We start from the raw sequence: 20069 nt of genomic DNA, 5'->3' as shown, positions 1-20069 counted from the left end.
AAAAAGCACTCCCTATGGACCAAATTCTATGTTAAAATTGTATGTGTGTGTATATACACATTCATGCACACACATACACATTCTGTTAAACTTCACAACAATGCTATATAATCGGTATTATTTCTGTTTTAATATGTGAAAATTTGTAGCAGCTAGGTAGCCTTCCCAAATCACAACATTTGAAAAGAATATAATGAGGATTGAAATTTGAAATTTTCTGCTTCCTAATCATGTTCACTTAAGTACTATGACTCATCATTTTATGATATTGTTACTAGGATAGTTTCAGAAACAGTGAAGACATGTAAGATGTGGTCCTAAAGCCACATGAGGAAGACAAGTACATTTGGAAAGTAAACATATAAAGCAGCTGGCAATTGAGCACCAAAAAGAGTGTTGTGTACAATAAATTCAAGAATAGTTAACAGAAAGCTTCTTTGAGGAGATAGACCTTGAACAGGTTGAAGCAGTCAGAATTTGAACAGGTAGATGCATGTACCAGCTCTAGGATTTACTATGGACAGGTATAGGAATGAGAAAGTACAATGAGTCAACCCAGACTTAAGAAAGGGCATTCTTTCTTAACCAGAAGAATGCCCTAGTTAAGAAAAATGACTTTTTGAATACCAGATTAACATGAAGTAGATTTAAGAAAGAGGATTTGTTGGAGGTGAGGAAACTGGTTGAGAAGCTGACAAAAATCTAGTCTATGATTGTTTTTGTGGGAACCAAAAGAAAAATGTGTTTAAAAAGGAGCACAAATAATTGTTTAAAAAATAATCAGTGGGACTGTGTAAAAGTAGAGGAATCAAATGACTAAAGGGTTGTGTGGCCCTTTGTGCTTCCTGGTTCGACAAAGTCAGCCATCACTTGAATAGTAAAGAGAACAGTGTTGAGTGCTCTATCATAAAACACTAACCTGATGGTGGTAGTGATTGAGATTCTTTGAGTAATAAAATTACAAATCATGTGTTCAGAATTCAGGGAGCTCCATCATTGGAGATGAGAGCAAAATCTGTTACTCTGGGGCCATGTAGCCAGATCATCTTACCTCCTGTACTTTCGGCTGATATAGTTTGTAATTTTCATGTAAATAGATTTATCTGTATGTTTCTGCTCAATCTCCTTGCTCATGTCTTCAGTCCATCCAACTTTAATGAAGAACTTCTGCTTTTGATGCTTTCAGTGGTATTCTCTGAATTCATTCTCATAAGGTCTTCAGCTATCACTCCTCTGAGAAATACCTCTGAGCTAAACAAATAAAACCCAACTTGCATATGAAGGGGATTGCTATAAATTCTAGGAGATTTTGAGGCGGATGAAGCCCCAAGAAGCAAATAGACATGCTAATATGTACAATTTTTGGTGAAAATGTAACAGGAGTTTTGGGGGAGTTAGTGACTTGCTTCTCATAAACCAAAACAAGAGACAAGAATTGGTGGAAAGAATTCAGGTATGATCAGATACTGGCAACTTGAGGACATGGCAGACTACAGTCCCAAGGCCATCTCTCCAAATTAGGGAAAAGCAGGCACTTAATGGGAAAGTTCTGATAAAGGGAGTAGCTGAAGGATCTGAGTGAGTAGGATTTCAGAGAAATAGGCAGGGATTTCCAGGAATTGCATTAATGCCCTTTTTTCTGGCAAGATTGGTCTTAACCAGCTTAAGCACCAAAAAGAGTGTTGTAGGGCCTCCCCTGGTGGCACAGCGGTTGAGCGCTGGGCTGCGAAGCTGCCTGCAACCTCTGCAGCGCCGGTTCGATCCCCAGCCACCAGTGAGGGTCCCACATGGCGCGCAGACCTCTCTTGCCGCCCACTGCTTTCCTCAGCACTGTCTTTCGTCACTTTGCAGACCTTAAACAGGTTGAAGCAGTCAGAATTTGAACAGATAGATGCTTTTTACCATGGGCCTGGTAAAAAAAAGGGGGCAGCCCCTTCTTTCTCTTTGTTTTCTGTTTCCAGCTGGTCCTAGGGCACAGCTGGGTTGTTGCTATTACTTATCTGTAAATACAAGCCTTACAGAGAAAGTTAAATAATTTTTTTTGTGCTCTTTAAGGTCTGAAAGCAATTATACCATTTAACCTTGGTTACAGATGTATTAAAGAAAAAGAAACCTGCTATAGAATTTCTTTTTCTACCTCTCTAGTTTAAAAAGAGGTGATTATTACTAAGTGCTGCATGTTGTCAGCTTCACAAATACATTTTTCTCTGCTTAGTGTCCAGAAACTGTGATGTAACTCTATCCATTTTCACATCACCTATGAATTTGTCCTTGATTCTTTCTTTCTAGTAAAATCAAAGTCTTGTTTTTTCCCCACTTGGGATTCTTCTTTACAAGTAAAACAGATGATTTTACTCTGATGAAGGCTTACACTTAACTTGGACCGCTGTCTATTCTTTTCTTTAGACAAACATCTCTTGGAAAATACTTAAACAGAGGCAAAGGGGTCTTTCTGAACAACAAATGGTCATGTCACTAGAAGGAAGCATGTCACTATGAACCTCAAAGACCCAAACTTCTCAGGATTCTCTGTTTTGGCGGCTATTTCATTCCTCTAATATTGCCTGTTCTCATATTTTGCTTTCACTCATTTAAAACTCTTCTTTGCTATCTGAGCTTTCACCTGAAACTTCAGTCATTTTCTTTAAAGTATGTCTTTCACAGGATGCTGTTTACACCTTCTCTGTGCTTAGAAAGTCTATGAAATATCCAGAATTCCTTTAGTTTGTTTTTGATGAATCTACTTGAGTTTGTGGCTGTGGAAAATTCCTTTTGAACACTAGTATCTGATGACAACAGGGACACTTTTGATTGGAAACTTTGACATTGGTCTGTTCAGGAAGTTGGAATATCATGTGATCTGAAATTTGATGAATCTTTAAAAATTATAATTGTAGAGACTTTTTTAAGAGACTCATTGCCAAGTTAGCAAGATCTAGAAACAATGTTAGGTTGCTGAAAGTGTGGAGAATCTGTTACTTTTAGTGTATGACGAGCACAATCCAGTGATGATTTTACCACATTTAAATTTTTTTTTAATGCTAAAATACAAGTTCCCACTTACCCTTTTCCTGGCTATCTGCCTGTAGGGTAAAGAAAATATCAGGCTTTTCTGCCCTCCCGCCATCAGGATAGATGATGGATCCTTGTCCTGAATGCATGCCTGATGGCGGGCACCTGGAATAGGGTGTGGGCATAGGTAGATGGGATTCAGCTGAGCTAAGACTGTGCTTTTAAGGGCGGCGTCACGGGGGGGGGGGGGGGGGGGGCGCCAGCAGTAGCAGCAGCAGCAGCAGCAGTAGCAGCAGAAGCTGAAGCAGAAGCCGAAAGAGAAGCCGAGAAGCAGCAGAACCAACGCCAGAGAGCCCAGATAGAGTGAGGATTTGCTGGGGGCTGGGAGGCTGGCAGGCCTCCCAGCCCCCCAGCCAGCACCCCTGCCTGCCATATGCCTGGTGAACCCCAAATAAAAAACCTGCAAAACTACTGAGGACTCTGACTCCTCCTTTACCCGGCCTGCATGGGATCAGAAAACCTGCACTGTGGCCTGCCCTGCCCTTTACACTGCCTTTCCTTTTTTCTGGGGAATGGCGAACATGAAAATAGTTAGTCTCCCTTTTCTTAGTCTATCACAGACCTGAGCAGGCATGCTTGTTCAGAGAATAAAAGTAAGTTACTCCTCAGGGAATGACTAACCTTCTGTTTGGCTGCCACAGGATCATGCACATCTTGTTATCTTCATATTTCTTATCTGTAGGGAACATAAAATTCCTGCTTGGCATACTGGTACCAACTCTTCCAGTGTCTAAAAAGCTAATATGTAATTTGGGAAAGGGCCAGGTAGATTGAGTTCTGAGAAAAAGTGTCAAATGAGCCCCTAGAATACAGACCAGGTTTCAAGGAGCAGTTAAAAAGCACCAGAGGAATTATAACACATTTCAGGTGTGGTATGCCTTGTTTTGTTTTGTTTTGTTTTTCATGCATACAGGAACTGGGATATAGGTGGGTGAGAGCATTTGACAGAATGGGGAGCAGAACAGGCAGACTGACTGAAATACACTACTGAGGGGAGCAGTGGGCGAGACAGGACAAGTCTGCGGGCCAGAGAGGATCGAACTTGTGCTACAGTGGCTGCGGATAGCTTTATAGTGCTGAGACTCAACCCCTTGTGCCACCAGGGAGGCCCTGCCTTGTTCTTGTTGTAAGGAGCCATGGAACTTGTTAGTACTTTCCCTTGTTGTGCTTTAGGGCTACCTCATCAGTTAAGAGTGGCCAACGGGCCTTGGGCAATTAATTGTAGATCTCTAGGACCACTTGGGGAGCTGGTTCAAGCTTCTTTAGTTTCCCTCAGTCGGGATCTCACAGTGACACTTCACACACCCACAACTGTCATTACTTGAACAGATAGCTGAATGGTATATTTCTATTGTCAATAAAGATACTTACGTGTTCTATGTCTTTTGCACATTAAAACAATTTTTTTCATCTTGGGAATATATCCCCAAATCTCAAAATATTCAGATGTACACAACACAGCTTTTAAAAATCAATTACTAAGTGGGCCTCCCCGGTGGCGCAGCGGTTGAGTGCTGGGTTGGGAAGCTGCCCGCAGCGCCGTTCGATCCCCAGCCCCCAGGGGAGGGTCCCACCCAATGCTTGTATAAATAAATAAATCTTTTTTAAAAAAAGTTATCTATAATTTAAAAAAAAAATCACTTACTTAGTATCCTCTCTACTTCCAAATAAACTTAGTCTACCCAGATTACATGTAGTCTAATTTAACTCTAGCCTTGAGAATTTGGCTAGAATATATGCTATGTTTCCTGTGAAATGAGCCCCGTTGGGGGATGTTTATTTAAAAGCAACTGCTCAGGAAGGTGTGAGTGTGTAGAACACATGCAAAAATGAAATATGTCCAAACAAATCCCATGTGAATAGCAGATATGTGTGTGTGCGTGTGTGTGTGTGTGTGTGTGTATTAGGGTATCCTCAAAATGAAGAAAAATGATATGCAATACACATTAAAACACAGACATTTTTATTGACAAGGAATAGAAATATACCATTCAGCTATGAATTTGTGTATTGACATTCTTTGGGTTTATGAAGTATTATTGTGACATGCTATCTAAGAGAAGCTAAAGGAGCCTCAAAGATGAGCCATGAACATTTCTACAGAGCTGTTTCTTTGTACGTTTGTTTAAAATAGAACTTCTTTTAGCTACTTAGATGGAATGTAATTTTTCATACGTTGGTTGTTATAGCTTATAGAGTCTGTCCACACATGCAGAAAAGACCAGGAAACAAAGTGAAATCACTGGAGTTTTTTAGTGGTAATAAGATAGATTCAAAATTAGTTCTGTTACTTTGTATTGTTGTAAAATATTAGAATGTATTGAAATTTTTTGTAAAAGTTGCATAGAAATGGTGTGAATTCTATTCCTATGTTTGTTAATGTCAAATTAATGATGGTAAACCTGGTCATAAATTGTCACTACTGTACTGTAGATGAAGCTTTGTAGTTTTCATGTTATTAAGCTGATGTATTTTTTAATTTGAGCATAAAGACTTTACAGTTTTCTAAAATTCTAGAATAAAAGAAAATTCTAGAAAACCACTCATATGTTAGCAACACTTAATTTTGCATAAATTTTTTTCCCAAAAAATCCCCACTCCCTTTATTTTGTGGCCTGTACTTTTTGCATTGTAAGGGCAGGAATGACACAGTGCAAGTTTTCTAGGATCCCATGCAGACTGGGTAAAGGAGGAGTCAGAGTCCTCATTGGTTTTGCAGACTTTTATTGGGGTTCACCAGGCATACGGCAGGCAGGGGGGGGCTGGGGGGCTGGTAGACTGGCAGGCCTGCCAGCCCCCAGCAAGTCTTCACTCTATCTTGGCTCTCTGGCCTTCTCTGCTTCTCTCTCGGCTTCTCTTGGGGCTTCTGCTGCTGCTGCTGGCATCCCCATGACACTGCCCTTAAAAGCCCAGTCTTAGCCCAGGTGAATCCCATCTACCTATGCCCTCACCCTACTCTAGGTGCCCGCCATCAGGCATGCATTCAGGACCACAAAGATCCATCATCCATCCCGATGGCGGGAGGGCAGAAAAGCCTGACATCCTTCCCTTCCCTACAGTCCACCCCCTCAGGGTTTTCTGCCATACACTCTACATATATACAATTTTGTTTCTTAGCAAACATAACAATGCAGCCATGGCCCACAAAAGCAAATACATCACAATATAACAACAAAATACAATAGAACACAAATAAGTCCAGGCAGGGCCCCAACCTAGTGGCAAAAGACAATTATTGGTACCAGCAGATAAGCCACCAAATCTGCTGCTGAAGGCACTGCTCATACGAGGGAGGGGAATCACTCAAGGCATCTACTTTAACACGCCAGGAGCCGTCAGGCTTCCTGGCCTTCTCTGGCTGTACTCTTGGCTACAAGCCACACACCACATCCACCCCCAGGATGCACTAGCTCTGGGATTGGCGATTCTATTCTGTTGGGGGTAATCACCAACCCTCAGGGTTTCTGTCTGCAGTTGCTCCAACATTCGGCTTTCATAGCCACCATTGCGACTCACAGACCCCTGCACTCAGGCCAACCCACTGCACAAGCACATGGGTCGGGGATCCAAACTCTACATTCGGCTTGGGCTCCACCCCAAGCCACGTTCCCCACCCGTCCCCCAAGGACAGGTTCCTCTGCTCCTCACCCTCACTCGACAACGAGCAGGGCATCACCCACAGGTGATTTTATGAGACTCACATGTCTTCAGCATACTCAGGCTGCTTAACAGCCGCTCAGGGCTACTCAACTTAGCATCAGTACCAACTTTTGCCTTCTCAGTTGGCTTTTCTCCTCTGCCTAGCTGCTGGGCACACACACAGGCTGCTTTTGGCCATCAAGGCCCACTGGCCACCCCCAGATTCCCAAAAAAAAACATAACCTGCCAAGGTCCTCCGCCTTCTGGCGGGATTGTCAGTCCAAGTTCATCAGTCTGAGTCCATCAGTCCAAGTCCATTAGGCCAAGTTCGTTGTCCTCTCCCTGAATCAGCACTGGCGAGCTCCGAATCGTGGTCCTCTCTTCACCAATGATTCTTGCTGCCTCAGGGGTCATTGGCTGGTACTCTTGGGCAACTCCTCCTCCAGCTGAGGTCATGTCCTATAGCTCCCGGATCGTGTCCACCTTCTGTGCCACCATGGCACCTGCAGCGTCGTCACAGGCAAACACAGTCTGTTACAACTCCTTGGTCCCTCCAGGTCTTCGGAGGGCTCCATACCCATCTGCATGGATCATCTTGCCGACTTACGCCAATTGTAGGGTCAGGAATGGGCCACTGAGCAGGTTTTCTGATCCAGCCGACCGGGCAAAGGATGAGTCAGAGTCCTCAGTGGTTTTACAGGTTTTTATTGGGATTACCGGGTATACGGTAGGCAGGGGTGCTGGGGGGCTGGTAGGCTGGCAGGCCTGCCAGCCCCCAACAAGTCTTCACTCTGTCTGGGCTCTCTGGCCTTCTCTGCTTCTCTCTCGGCTTCTCTTGGGGCTTCTGCTGCTGCTGCTGGCATCCCCATGATGCCGCCCTTAAAAGCCCAGTCTCAGCCCAGGTGAATCCCATGTACCTATGCCCACACCCTACTCTAGGTGCCCGCCATCAGGCATGCATTCAGGACCGCAAGGATCCATCATCCATCCCGATGGCAGGAGGGCAGAAAAGCCTGACATCCTTCCTTACCCTACAGTATGATATGTTTGCAGTGCTAAAATTCCCCCATAAACATATGTATGGTTCCATGGTATCCCATTCCATGGATTTTCATTCTCATGCCTTATTTTTTAATATTGTGGTTATTTTCAGTCTCAAGAAGACCAAGTGAGAAATGGGTAAAAGACTAAGGGTTCGTTTTTTCATTGTTCAATGATTGTGCTAAGTGAAGATGCTCAAGCTTTTATGCTGCAGGCCTCTGTGGCTAACATCTGCAGCCTTGAATGTGGAAGGGGCTTGGGAGTGTGGGCGCAGGGCATGCATGCCTGATGGTGGACATCTGGAGTATGGTGTGTGCATATGTTAAGTGTGCAGATTTAAACTTGGAGGCTGAGGCTGTAAGGACGGCATCACACAGAGAATGATGGCCAGTTAATACACATTCCAAAATTAATACACTTTCCACTATCACATTTCAATCTCACATCGCAGAATGTATTATCATTCATGTTGGACAGATGAAGTACTTGAAACAGGAAGTGTTAATTAAAAACCAGCATTAAATAAAAATAATCTTGGGTTCAAAAAGCAATTTTCCACATTATCTTTATTTAAAATACTTCATAGTTGCCAAATAGGTCTGAACTGTGTGGGTTTGGTATTTGATTATAGAATTATCTTTTTATTTGAAGACTTTTGAAATGAGACCTATAAAGTTATGTTAAATAGTATTTTAGTATTTAATCTATAGAAACCATTAAAACTTGTAAACATGACTGCATGGTTTAGCAATTTAGAAATTTATTCAGACTATTTCTCAGGTCATCTGGTTTCATTGTGTAAACTCAGAAGTGTGCTCTGATAAAAATTTTATAGCAGATAAATTATGTCCTAAGACTAGAATTTGCTAAAAAGTTACTATAAGGCTCCCAAAATATGTGGCAAGATAGTTTTTCAGAAAGGCCCTTAGAATCTGTATTACTATTCTGTGGTAGGTGGAATGGTGATAAAAACTCTTTGGTGCCTATAAGTTTTTTTTTTTTTTAAGATTTATTTATTTATACAAGCACTGGGTACAGTCAGAAGCACGGGAGGGTGAGAGAATCCACCAGAGCCAGAGCGGGGAACCGAACAGACAGACTGACGAAATGCACTGCTGAGGGGAGCAGCAGGCGGCAGGAGAAGTCTGCGCACCATGTGGGACCCTTGCCCGGGGGCCGGGGAATGAACCAGCACTGCAGAGGCTGCGGGCAGCTTCGCAACCCACCTATAAGTATTATATTGCATAGCAAGAGGTATTTTGTAGATGTAATTAAGGTTATAGACCTGAACTGTCTGCCTAGACCCAGTCTAATTCCATGATTCCTTAAGAGCAATGAACTTGCTTTAGTGGGAGTCAAAAAGAAATGGCAGAAAAGAAGGTAAGAAGGATTGAGCACAGCTTTGCCTACTCTGAGTAGCAGCAGCCCAGGTGCAGGGACTAGAAAGACACCTCTAGAAACTAAGAGAGGTTCTAGGTGATGACCAACAAGGAAATGGGCACCTTCATCCTACAGATGCAAGAACTAGCTTCTACCAACAACCTGAATGAATTTTGAAACATGTTCTCCCCTGAGACTTTAGTAATGAACACAGCCCTTCCCATACTTAGAATTTGGTTTTGTGAATCGCTGAGAAGTGGACCAACCTATGACATGCCTGTGATGTATGTACCTGGAGTTATAACCTGCAGGAATGTGAGATGAGAAATAGGTGTCGTTCTAAGCCACTAAATGGGTTGTAATTTCATCTGGCAGAAATATAAAATTAATACACATTCCTTGTTGAATACATACCCATAATCCCTTGACTCATGAAATAACATTATCTCTTGGATGTCAAAAACTGCCAGGCCACAGCTAATTAAGTTGATTGATACTTCTGAGGTTTCAAAGTGAATTTCTAAAACTGAAGTCTGTTCTTAATACATTTTTAAAAGCTGTAGAATTCTATGAAATTCTGAAAGTTTATTTTTACAGTAAACTCTGAAAATGCAAGCACTTTAAACACTGTTCACAAATTTTCAATGAATCATACCAGTTCCTTTGATGCTGGTAGCAATGGGGTGGCTGGATAGGTGAAATATAATAAACAGAACTAGTAAGGTTGTGTAGGGTAAATGAAGATGCTCAAGCTTTTATGCTGCAGGCCTCTGTGGCTATCATCTGCAGCCTTGAATGTGGAAGGGGCTTGGGAGTGTGGGCTTAGGGCGTGCATGCCTGATTGTGGACATCTGGAGTATGGTGTGTGCATGTGTTAAGTGTGCATACTTAAGCTCTGAGGCTGAGGCTATAAGGACGGCATCACACACAGGATGATGGCAACAGCAGAATGGCTACTAGAGGATGAGTGACTACAGAGAGACAGGACCACAAGACAATGGAGCCCAAAGAGAAAGAGTAAAGATTTGCCAGGGACTAGGAGGACTGCTAGCCGCCTGGCTCCCCACCCTACTCCCGGCTCCCCTGACTGCTCTGCACCTGGTTGCCTCACTACAGATGGTATAGAAAGATAATTAAAAGCCTGAAAAAGCCACAAAGGGCTCCAGGACTCTCCTTTACCAGTCTCCCGAATCTATCAAGAACCTGCCCCATGCCTTGATGGCACTACAGGGTGTTCAGGAGTTTATAATTTAGGTGGGAAGAAAGGGCTAAAACTTGAAATGTTGAAATGATTAAGGACTTATTTTCTCCTGTTATATTTTATTGTAAAGCTCAGCTATATTATAATAATGTGGTGATGATAATAAGTGATCTGAAGAGTTAAAGTAGAGATAGTAGTTTTGGTTAAATAATTAAGGATGCCTCATTTCTTGGCGTGCAACCCTGGGTGCATGATGGTACCATGCTCTGACTGGCTATTTGGAACATGGAGCAGATTTATGGTGGAAGGAAGGTAAGAAAGTGACTTCACATTTGGAAATGTTGAATTTCGGTTCAGGAGATGAAGATGTGGGCTCTAACACCCTGGAGATGCAGGTATAATTGAAAGTCCTGTAAGTAAATGAGATGTCCAAGAGATAATGAACAGAAGGAGAAAAAGGTCAAGAGGATGGAGGATAAATCACTAAGGATTGTCCATATTTAAAGATAGAGAAGGAAAAGGAGATCTTGATGTGAAGAGAAATGAGAGCCAGAGTAAAGAGAAAAGTCTGTAGCTGCTTATATCATGGAATTCTAGTGGTTAAAAAGAGGAGAGTGGCTAATAGTGACAGATCCTACAGAAAGGACAAGGTAGATAAAGATTGCTGCATTCATTGCACTTATACTTTTAGAAGGTGGCTGTCCCCTGTGGATATATATACTCCTCAGGAATCTAAACAAATACTACTCCAAATTGAATGTAATCCAGATGGTGATTTTTCTGGAGTTCATTGGTTTTTTGGTAACCTAGAAGTTATTCTTCTAGTAATAGCTGTAAAAAGAAAATAAACCTCATTTCTGGTAAAATATACCAGTATATTTTAACTACTAAAAGTTATCAAATCTTTTTATGTGAAACTCTGTCAAAATATATGTGTATGTGTAACAGACTTAAATAGCAGATTTTAAAAACCTAAATATCGGACTTTATTCCAATTCATTTTGTTCATTTCAGGCCACAGCTGCATATATGTATTAGTCTTTGGCTAATTGTTGTCAAAATTAAACTAATATTTTTGGTATCTGTGCTGCTGAAGTGAACACAAAGTTAAACTAATATTAATAGGCATATTTGTATATATTCAACAAAAACACCTACATAAGAGATTTTAAAACTATCCCTAATTGCCTTGAAATGGATGAGTAAGCACAAGCATATTTTATTATCTCAGAATGCTAAACAAATATATCTTTGATGTGGTGATAACACTTATTGGAAAAACGAGTATTTGTTAAATAAACTGTTAGGTGGGCAGCAGTAGTGTCTAGACAGATACATACATAACTTTCTTAATTTTCTAATTATTGGTGGACATTAACAGGTAATCACAAGAATTCCATATGTCAGACTTGTGGCAATATTAGCTCTTTGGGACAAAGCAATAAACTTGGAGATAGGAATACAGGCTTGAGAGGAACAAAGAAAATTGCTACTTAGCCCTTAGATATTCCTTCATAGGACAAGTCTCGCTACCATCACTATTTGGTTTGTGACTTATCTAGAAGTACGTTGATTACTTTAGCAATTAATTATATTTTCTAGAATCCATAAAGATTTATAGTCGTTCAAAAGTGAGCATATTTGGGAATAAAAGAGGGAAGAATATTGGGTTATGTTCTCTGCTTACTGCTGTTTTAGGAAATTGAGACCATGAATTCTGTGTTTTAAAAACATTTCCATTATGGTATCAAAATTTAGATGTTTCTATGATTAATAGATTTACTCTGAATCTTTAGGAAATTTGTGATACATATCAAAATTGGTTTAAAATGTCAACCCTTGGATCATCTAAAAACTTTGCCACTGTTGGTCTGACCTCTCATTGGCTTTATATCCAGCTTCTCGATTGGTTTCCAAGTGCCTCTTCCTGCAGAAGGCCTCCTTAGGTCTTCTCATTTAACCTCTCCCAATGTGAGGTGCTCAGAGTTTGCACTTGATACTCTGCTGCCTTTGGATGGCGTTGATGCAAAACAGTTTTTGCAGGCATTGGAATTTCCAGCTTGAAGGCACTATTGAAGTCCCAGGGAGAAAAGAAGACAAAATCATGGAAATAAGACTGACTGATTCTTATTGCATGTCAGGGCTATTTTGTGAACATTCCTGCTGGTTATTGAAGATAGAAAACCAAAACATTTCAACATGTTTCTGATGAGTAACCAAGAAAAAGGGAACATTTTGAGATCTGCCTTATCAGCCCTCATTTATCCTCTATTTAGATATTCATAAGAACAAATATAGCCCAAGCTGCAGATGCGTTTTGAATTATACAGTTCTTTTTATATTGAGTATACTATATTTTAAAGTTGAAGCTTCTTCAAAAGCTTCCTTATGAGAAAGACAAATACCAGATGATTTCACTCATGTGAAATATAAAGAAACAAAGTAAAGGACCAGACAAAAACAAACCCAAACTAACCCTTGAAATCTGATTGCATAACTGAGGCTACCAGAGAGTTGGACTAGAGGTGGGAGAGGCCCACTGGACTGTGGTGGGTGTGCTATGCCAACACATATTTGTAAAGTTGTGAACCTGTACTCCTAAGACGTTTAAACAGTTGTAAGTCAATGTTACCTCAATACACATAATGAAAAATAAAATGTCTTACAATAAAACAGCAACAAAACAGCTTCCTTACAATATTCCTTGTACTTGAGTGGATCTGTCTGTCAAACTGCTAATGTAGTAATTGAATCTTATCATTTGATTGGAGTATAGTTCAATTTTATACCTAACACATGGTGAAGGCTATGTTTCTTTACAAATGAACTAAATAAGAGGGGAACAGAGTCGAAATGATTATAAGATTAAAAGGGTGAGTCTTAGGAAAACTAAGACACTATATTGAATAGAATCACTTAGGGACCTTTGCAACAATAACAGCAGCAAACACTGATGCCTGGTCTTGGATCCTCACCCAGAGATTCTGATGTAGTTGGTTCCCAAGTAGCCATAGTTTTTTAAAGTTCCCAGAGTGATCTTAATTTGCAGTCAGGTTTGAGAACTACTGAAATAGATGAAAGCCCTAGCTATTTAAAGAAAGCATTTCCTAGTAGACAAAACGTCATGACATAGTATTTGACAAGAGACATGAGAGAAAGGTGGGAGAGACACATAAACATAAAATCAGCAGAGGTTTACAATCCATTATTCACCATTCTGAAATACAAAAGCTCTGATAACAAAACTTTTTCCTAACATGGTGACATTCTAACCAAGACTGAACATATTTAGTGGAAAGTCCTGAGGCTTTTTCTAGTTTTTCATCTCATGTGGTATGGATAATTATGCATTTCATTGCAGAAATATTAATGTACTTGATTGCAAGTTGCTGCCTTAGACCTCACTGAGGATGTGACATAGATGGGTTACCTTTCTGTAATATGCAAAATTTTGAAATCTGAAATACATGTAGTCCCAGAGGCTTCAAGTCATGTAGAAAGGTCAGGACAATAATGTACTTCCTGTCAGATTCAGAACAATGCATATCTTTTAATTACCTAGGCTGTAGTTTAACTCCTGTGTTAGAGAAAAGCAATGACCAGTATCAGGTTCTTGGCTTTACTTGTGCACGTTTCTTGGGCCTTACCTGAAAGAGGTTTCTACTTCAGTCATGAGAAAAATTACATTATCCAATGACATAAGTAGATAATAGACAATCATGGTCCTATAAATGTGGTCCTATAAATGCCTATAAATGTGGCATAACACACTACCCCCAAATTTAATGGTTTAAACTAACATCTACTTGATATCACAAACAATTCCTTGAATATCAGGAATTCAAGAGCATCTTTGCTGAAAGTTGCTGTCAAAATGCGGGTCAGGACCTTAGTCATCTGAAGGCTTGGCTGATAGTAAAATACTATATTTCTTTTTCAATATGAACAGGTTCTGTATTAGTACCTAAGGAAAATTCTAGTCTCTGTTTCTGCAGTCACTCAAAGTTTTAGTTTTCAATATAGACCTTAAAATTACTGGCAAAGAAAGCTTTGAGTCCTCCTAATATGTTGTTATTCTATATATGTTCTATGCAGGTAGCTTAATCCTGGGGAATGCCTTCTCTTTCTACTTCTATTATCCTCCCTCAGGCAGCTTATTCTCTGTGTTAGGCCCTTTCCATGTTCCCTTAAGGTTGCTTTTGTGTCCACCTCCTGTGGGTCAGTGAATGAGTGTTCATTGCCCTGGATAATACTACAAAAAAAGACAAACATTACCTGACTCAGTGGAACTTCTGTCCAGAAGACAAGCATTAATCATACCATTTAAAGTGACTAATTAAGTGATTGCGCACACAAAAAAGAAGTGCTGTGAAGATGCCATAGGAGCACATAATGATGTCTTAGTTTGTATTTTGCTTGATCGCTGCTTTCCCCTTTGTGCTTTGTGTGAGGAATAACCTACACTTGGAAGTTTTATCAAAAACCTTTTCCTTCCCGGAGCAGAAACATGGGAGTTTATTCTACACCACTCCATCTCTACCCCCATAAAATACTCCTAAAGCCTCCTGATGTTCATGTTTTGTAGCAAGAGTACACTGGACTAATCTCCATCACTTTGTGTTGAAAAAGAAAAGCTTAGGTTCTTTCTGGAGTTCTTGTCTTTTTTAATACCCAATTTTTCATCTTCTTGGCTCCCTGTATTGGTTTCTTGTTTATCCCATTTCTCCTTTCCTTTTCCCAACAAATCTTTGAATATATCCAGTATTGGGAATACAGTACTTTACCTTTCTGAGCCATTTATATTTTGAACCTTATTTCTAATTAGAGAATGAAAACCTGAAGAACTCCTGAAGAAAATTTCAGGTATGGGAAACTGAAAGAAGGGAGTTGAGAAGACTAGTTTTGATGCTTTGTGAGGGAATTAAGTGAGCCACCTCTTGCATCATTTTCTACCTCTGCTTCTTTGCTGTCTCTCACAGGATGATCTTCCTTAGGATATCTTAAAGTCAGGGATAGTCACAAGTTCCCAGTGAATGTTTGTTGTCTGTATTTTTGCTCCACCCCGCAAATATTTGTAATGATCTGACGGAGGAAAATCCTGAAAAGAGATGGTAATACTACAATAAGCCTTACACACAATTTAAATATAGAGTGCTGTAACAGATATTTGGTTGTTGCTTTTCACTGCTCTGGTCACTCATCACTTCTATCTTTCCTAACACTCTTTCCCCATAAGATCTCCAACGACAAATTTTCTTACCATGAATATTTTCAGATTACAGGCTCTCAAGATTGAGGGGAAGTGATTGTCTTGTCATTATTGTGTCATTTCCATGAGAGAGTCTTCAGGTATCATAGAATCAGTGAGATCAAGAGCTTACCCTTTTTTTTTTTAATATTTGCTTTTATATAATTCTTACATCATTTTTCATTTTTGCACAATGTATGCATTTTCATTTTGGTTATATTCCCCATACAGTTGCACACCCCCCTTATTTTGACCCTAATCCTTCCTCTCCACACCGCCCCCCACCCTGCCGCAGTGCATCTCCGGTCCATAGTTACTTGTTGATTTTAATTTTTACTTTGTATTAGCTAGTCTTTTTCCTGGTCCCTTATTTAGGTTTTCTAAATTCCTGCTATGAGTGAGACCATCCGATATTTTTCTTTCTGACTTATTTTGCTGAGCATGATCCCTTCTAGCTCCATCCATGTTGCTGCAAACTGCATGTGTTTATCTTTTTTGATTGCTGAGTAATATTCTATTGTGTATATGTACCACATCTTCTTGATCCAGTCACCTGTTTTTGGGCATTTGGGTTGTTTCTATAGCTTAGCTATTGTAAATCGTGCTACTATAAACATAGGGGTGCATGTGCCCTTTGGAATTAATGTTTCTGTGTCATTTGGGTAAATACCTAGAAGTGGAATTGCTGGATCATATGGAAGAAGAGATTACCCTTTTGAATGGCATTTACACTAGGCAGCCAGGGAAATCAGAGTGGTAAAGCAGTGCTGGGGAAGCTGCCTTTTCCAAGGGTGATGATAACCTGACCAGGGCAAAAGCAGTCCTCAGTGAAGTTCCATTGTCTAGCACTTGCCTTCAAATAAATATGATTAGATGAATTTCAATAGCAAATCATTAACCTTGTGTAATATAGCAAGCCATAGGATCCTTCCGAGCTCACCACCACTACCTCCACACTCCTGAATACAGACATGCATACTTCTAAACTTATGAGATTGTATCCTGAAACTGAACAAGCATGCTAATTTTGGAATTTTTATTGCTACCAAACATGGATTTTCCCAAAGATTATCCTGATATTATCATTTTTTAATACTCCCTTTGAAAGTGACTGTGATTATCTTTTCTGTCTGTTTTATTTTCCTTTTTGAGACTGTTTTTTGAGAAAGAATTTATGTGTTCAAAATGTGTAAGGTAAAGAGAGTGTGTGAGAAAGCAAAAATGTGGACAAATAAGTGGGGTTTAAGGCACTTAGAATTTTAAAGTTTATCTCGTTCACTCCCATTTCACCTGCCTTATGAATCGATAGCACTTGCTTTTATGTGACATATGATACAAATTGTTGCTGTAAACCTTTCCAGCTCCAAGTGAACATTCATTATATTTGAGCAGAAGTCCCATTACACCAGGATCACTTATTTCAATTTTTCTAGAATCTGTGAGGGATAAATAATATTTCATGTATTTTTCCTAGCATCCTGCCTGTTTCAATCATTTCTTATTTGCACTATTTCTGAATGTCTTGTGGTTATATTTTTGAGATACTTCCATTATTGTGGCATAAATACCAATTTTTTCAATGTATGCATTCTGGCAATTGATTTCTTTATTTTTTCCTAATTTTTGGGTAACTAATTTCTTTTCAAAATAAGTCAGTATGAATCCTCTAGAGTTTTGGTCTAAAATATCTATGCAGAGATTTTTCCATGTTATTAAAAACAAACAAACAAAAGTGGCAGAAAATTTAGCTTTATCTGCAGCATCTCTTAATTTTGGTCACATGTTAAAAAACAGAGTATTGCTTTTGATAGCTGTATTTTTCTTATTCTAACTTGATTTTCCCCTGTTATTTTATTAGATGCAGAGAGAGTTAGCAGCTGTTATTGCTTTGAAAGCAAGGAAGTCTGGTAAGTAGTCTTCCTTGGGACTGGAGGAAAGTTCTGACTCTTTGGGGCTATTTCACAGAACATAGTAGTGAATAGTTGAGTATGTCTCGGGAGGCTTTTGTGTATAATGCAGAAAATATTGTTTTTAAAATCACTTAACCTGCCATCAAAATAGCATAGCATGTTATATATTTAAGTTTTCAGTCTTGCTTTATTTCATATTTCAAGGGAAAAAATTCATAATTAATGAGATTTGCAGACCACTGCAGTCATGAACAAAGTCTAAAAAGAAAGCCAACCATATGGTGTTGTGTATGACAATAAGAGAACAAATAGAAAAAGAGTGGTCTTTTGTTTTCATGAATTTTTTATCTCAAAGTAGTTTCTTCTAAAAATAATTTAATTCTCTACTGACTTAAAACAAGAGTTTTTCATAGAACCCTTTACAGGTATCTGATATACCTGTAGAAACAATCTATAGTAGTGATACATGGAAAGAAGAGGGGTGTTTTCAAATACATTTTGAAGGACAGAAAGCTATACTTTGCTGAAATTCAATATGAAATGGAGACTCCTTGAGGTAGAAAAATGCTTGCTTAAGAGTGTCAGAAGGAGGCACTCTTTGTAGTTTGGAGGGTAGAGGTCAGTGCTGAATGGAATGACAACAGAAGGGAGGTCCTTCTTGGATAATGTTAGACTAAAATAACTTTTAAGGTGAAAAACACTATAAAAAATCAGCAGTGGCAAAACAAAGCAATAATCAGAAAGGAGATATCTTAAGAACATAAATCTTTTATATCTTTTTCATAGAAACTATAATTTTCCTTTACTTTTTGAGTCAAGCACACCTCGATATAAATTATATTTATACACCTTTCTTTGTTTGGCTAATGTAGAGTGCACAGAGACTAAATGCTATAAAGGTAGAGAGGAAAGTGCAAAAGAAAGACCATTTTCACCCACAGGGTGTTGAACAGAGAGGGCAGCATGACAGCATGACTGGGTCTCAGTGAACAGCATTAGACTGTGGGTATTTGTATGAGTGGAGGTCAAAATGAAGAAAGGAAATCCGTATAGAAGTTGTAGGAGGCAGAACTTGGAAATAAATTGAGTTGAGCTGATCATGTTCCTAGTAATAAAACTTATAATCCATATGAGTTGGAATGGCAAAACTTGGAAGATAGGATTTCAGAAAAGAATTAGAGAAATCATGAAAACCTTAATAAAGTGATATGTTGTTAACTGGAGAAAAACAGAGCAAGTAAATACAGATGAAGGACTAGGAAGAAGAGTTGCTAATTTACACAGAATGGAAGGCCTTAGATAGAGGACATTTGAACAAAGTCCTGAAGTCAGTGAGGGGGCGAGCCCTGTAGATATTCAGACAACAGCATGGAGTGAAGGTGTGTGAGATGTGTTTAAGGAGCAGCAAGGAGTTGAGACTGACTAGAGCACAGTGAATAAGGTAAAAAGAGGTAGGTTTTGAATGCTCAGACAGGGACAGAATGAAATGCTTTTACATATATACTCATAATGGAGACATATATTCTAAGAAATTAGACTTAATTAAGTCCCTGTAAGAGAAAAATAGTAAAATGAATAGTTCAATAGAATGAAATGTTAAACAGCTTTTAAAATGTCAGTGAAAAAGTATGCAGTGAGCATTTCTTCTCTCTTTCATAATGAAAAGAGCTTCATTTATTTTTCTTACTATTATAGCATGCCTATTAGAAAACTTTCTATAATACATGAGTGTATGAAGAAGAAATTAAAAAATCAGTCATCACCTCACCAACAGAGATAACCACTAGTACTCTTATTTCTAGACATTTCTCTATTATGTATATTAAACTATTATATATCATGTATTATTATATGTAATATATGATATATGATAATAGTATATATCATATATTATTATATGTAATAATGTAGATTTTACAAAAGTGAAATCACCTTATATTCCTCCTTTCATTTAAGATTATTGTATATTCTCATGCAGTTGTAAGAAGTAGCACAGAGAGCTCATGTTTCCTTTCCCCAGCTTCCACTAATGGTAATATCTTTTGAAACTATAGTACAGTATCATAATTGTGATATTAACATTGAGACAGAACATTCACATTACCACAAGCAAGGCTCATGTTGCTTTTTTATGGCTACACCAACATTCCCTCTTTTCCCTCCTTAACCCCTGACATTCATTAATCTCTTATCTATTTCTATAATTTTGTCCTGTCAAAAGTACTGTGTAAATGGAATCCGATATTATGTAACCTTTAGGGATTGACTCTTTTCACTTGCTGTAATAATTCTCTGGAAATTTATTCAGGTTGTTGTTTACATCTATAGTTCTTTCCTTTTTATTGATGAATAGTATTCCATCATATGAAAGTATAGCAGCAGGTTTTACCATGCACCCATTGAACAACATCTGATTAGTTTCCAGTTTAAGGCTGTTGTGAATAAAACTGCATGTACAAATATTCTTGTATGTTTTTGTTTGTTTGTTTGTTTGTTTTTTGTGATCCTATGTCTTCATTTCTCTGGAATAAATGTCCAGAGAAAGAGTCGCTCAATTGTTGAGTAATTGCATGTTAAT

The 20069-nt window shown here is 39.0% G+C and overlaps 1 protein-coding gene across 1 annotated transcript in view; it reads left to right on the top strand.

The window, feature by feature from the left end:
* Window positions 1–20069, top strand: part of RAPGEF5 (Rap guanine nucleotide exchange factor 5) — a gene marked incomplete at both ends in the record, with an annotated part of 218864 nt that overhangs the window by 68268 nt on the left and 130527 nt on the right. Inside the window, one exon of the mRNA XM_084230165.1 lies at window positions 17440–17488. Coding sequence (XP_084086291.1) covers window positions 17440–17488 — 49 coding nt within the window. The remainder of the gene's footprint in view (window positions 1–17439; window positions 17489–20069) is intronic.

The sequence above is a fragment of the Talpa europaea genome (genome assembly GCF_964194135.1).
Source record: "Talpa europaea genome assembly, chromosome: 3".
Lineage (NCBI taxonomy): Eukaryota > Metazoa > Chordata > Mammalia > Eulipotyphla > Talpidae > Talpa > Talpa europaea.
Note: the sequence above shows the minus strand (reverse complement) of the source record. Positions and strands in the feature narration are given on the sequence as shown.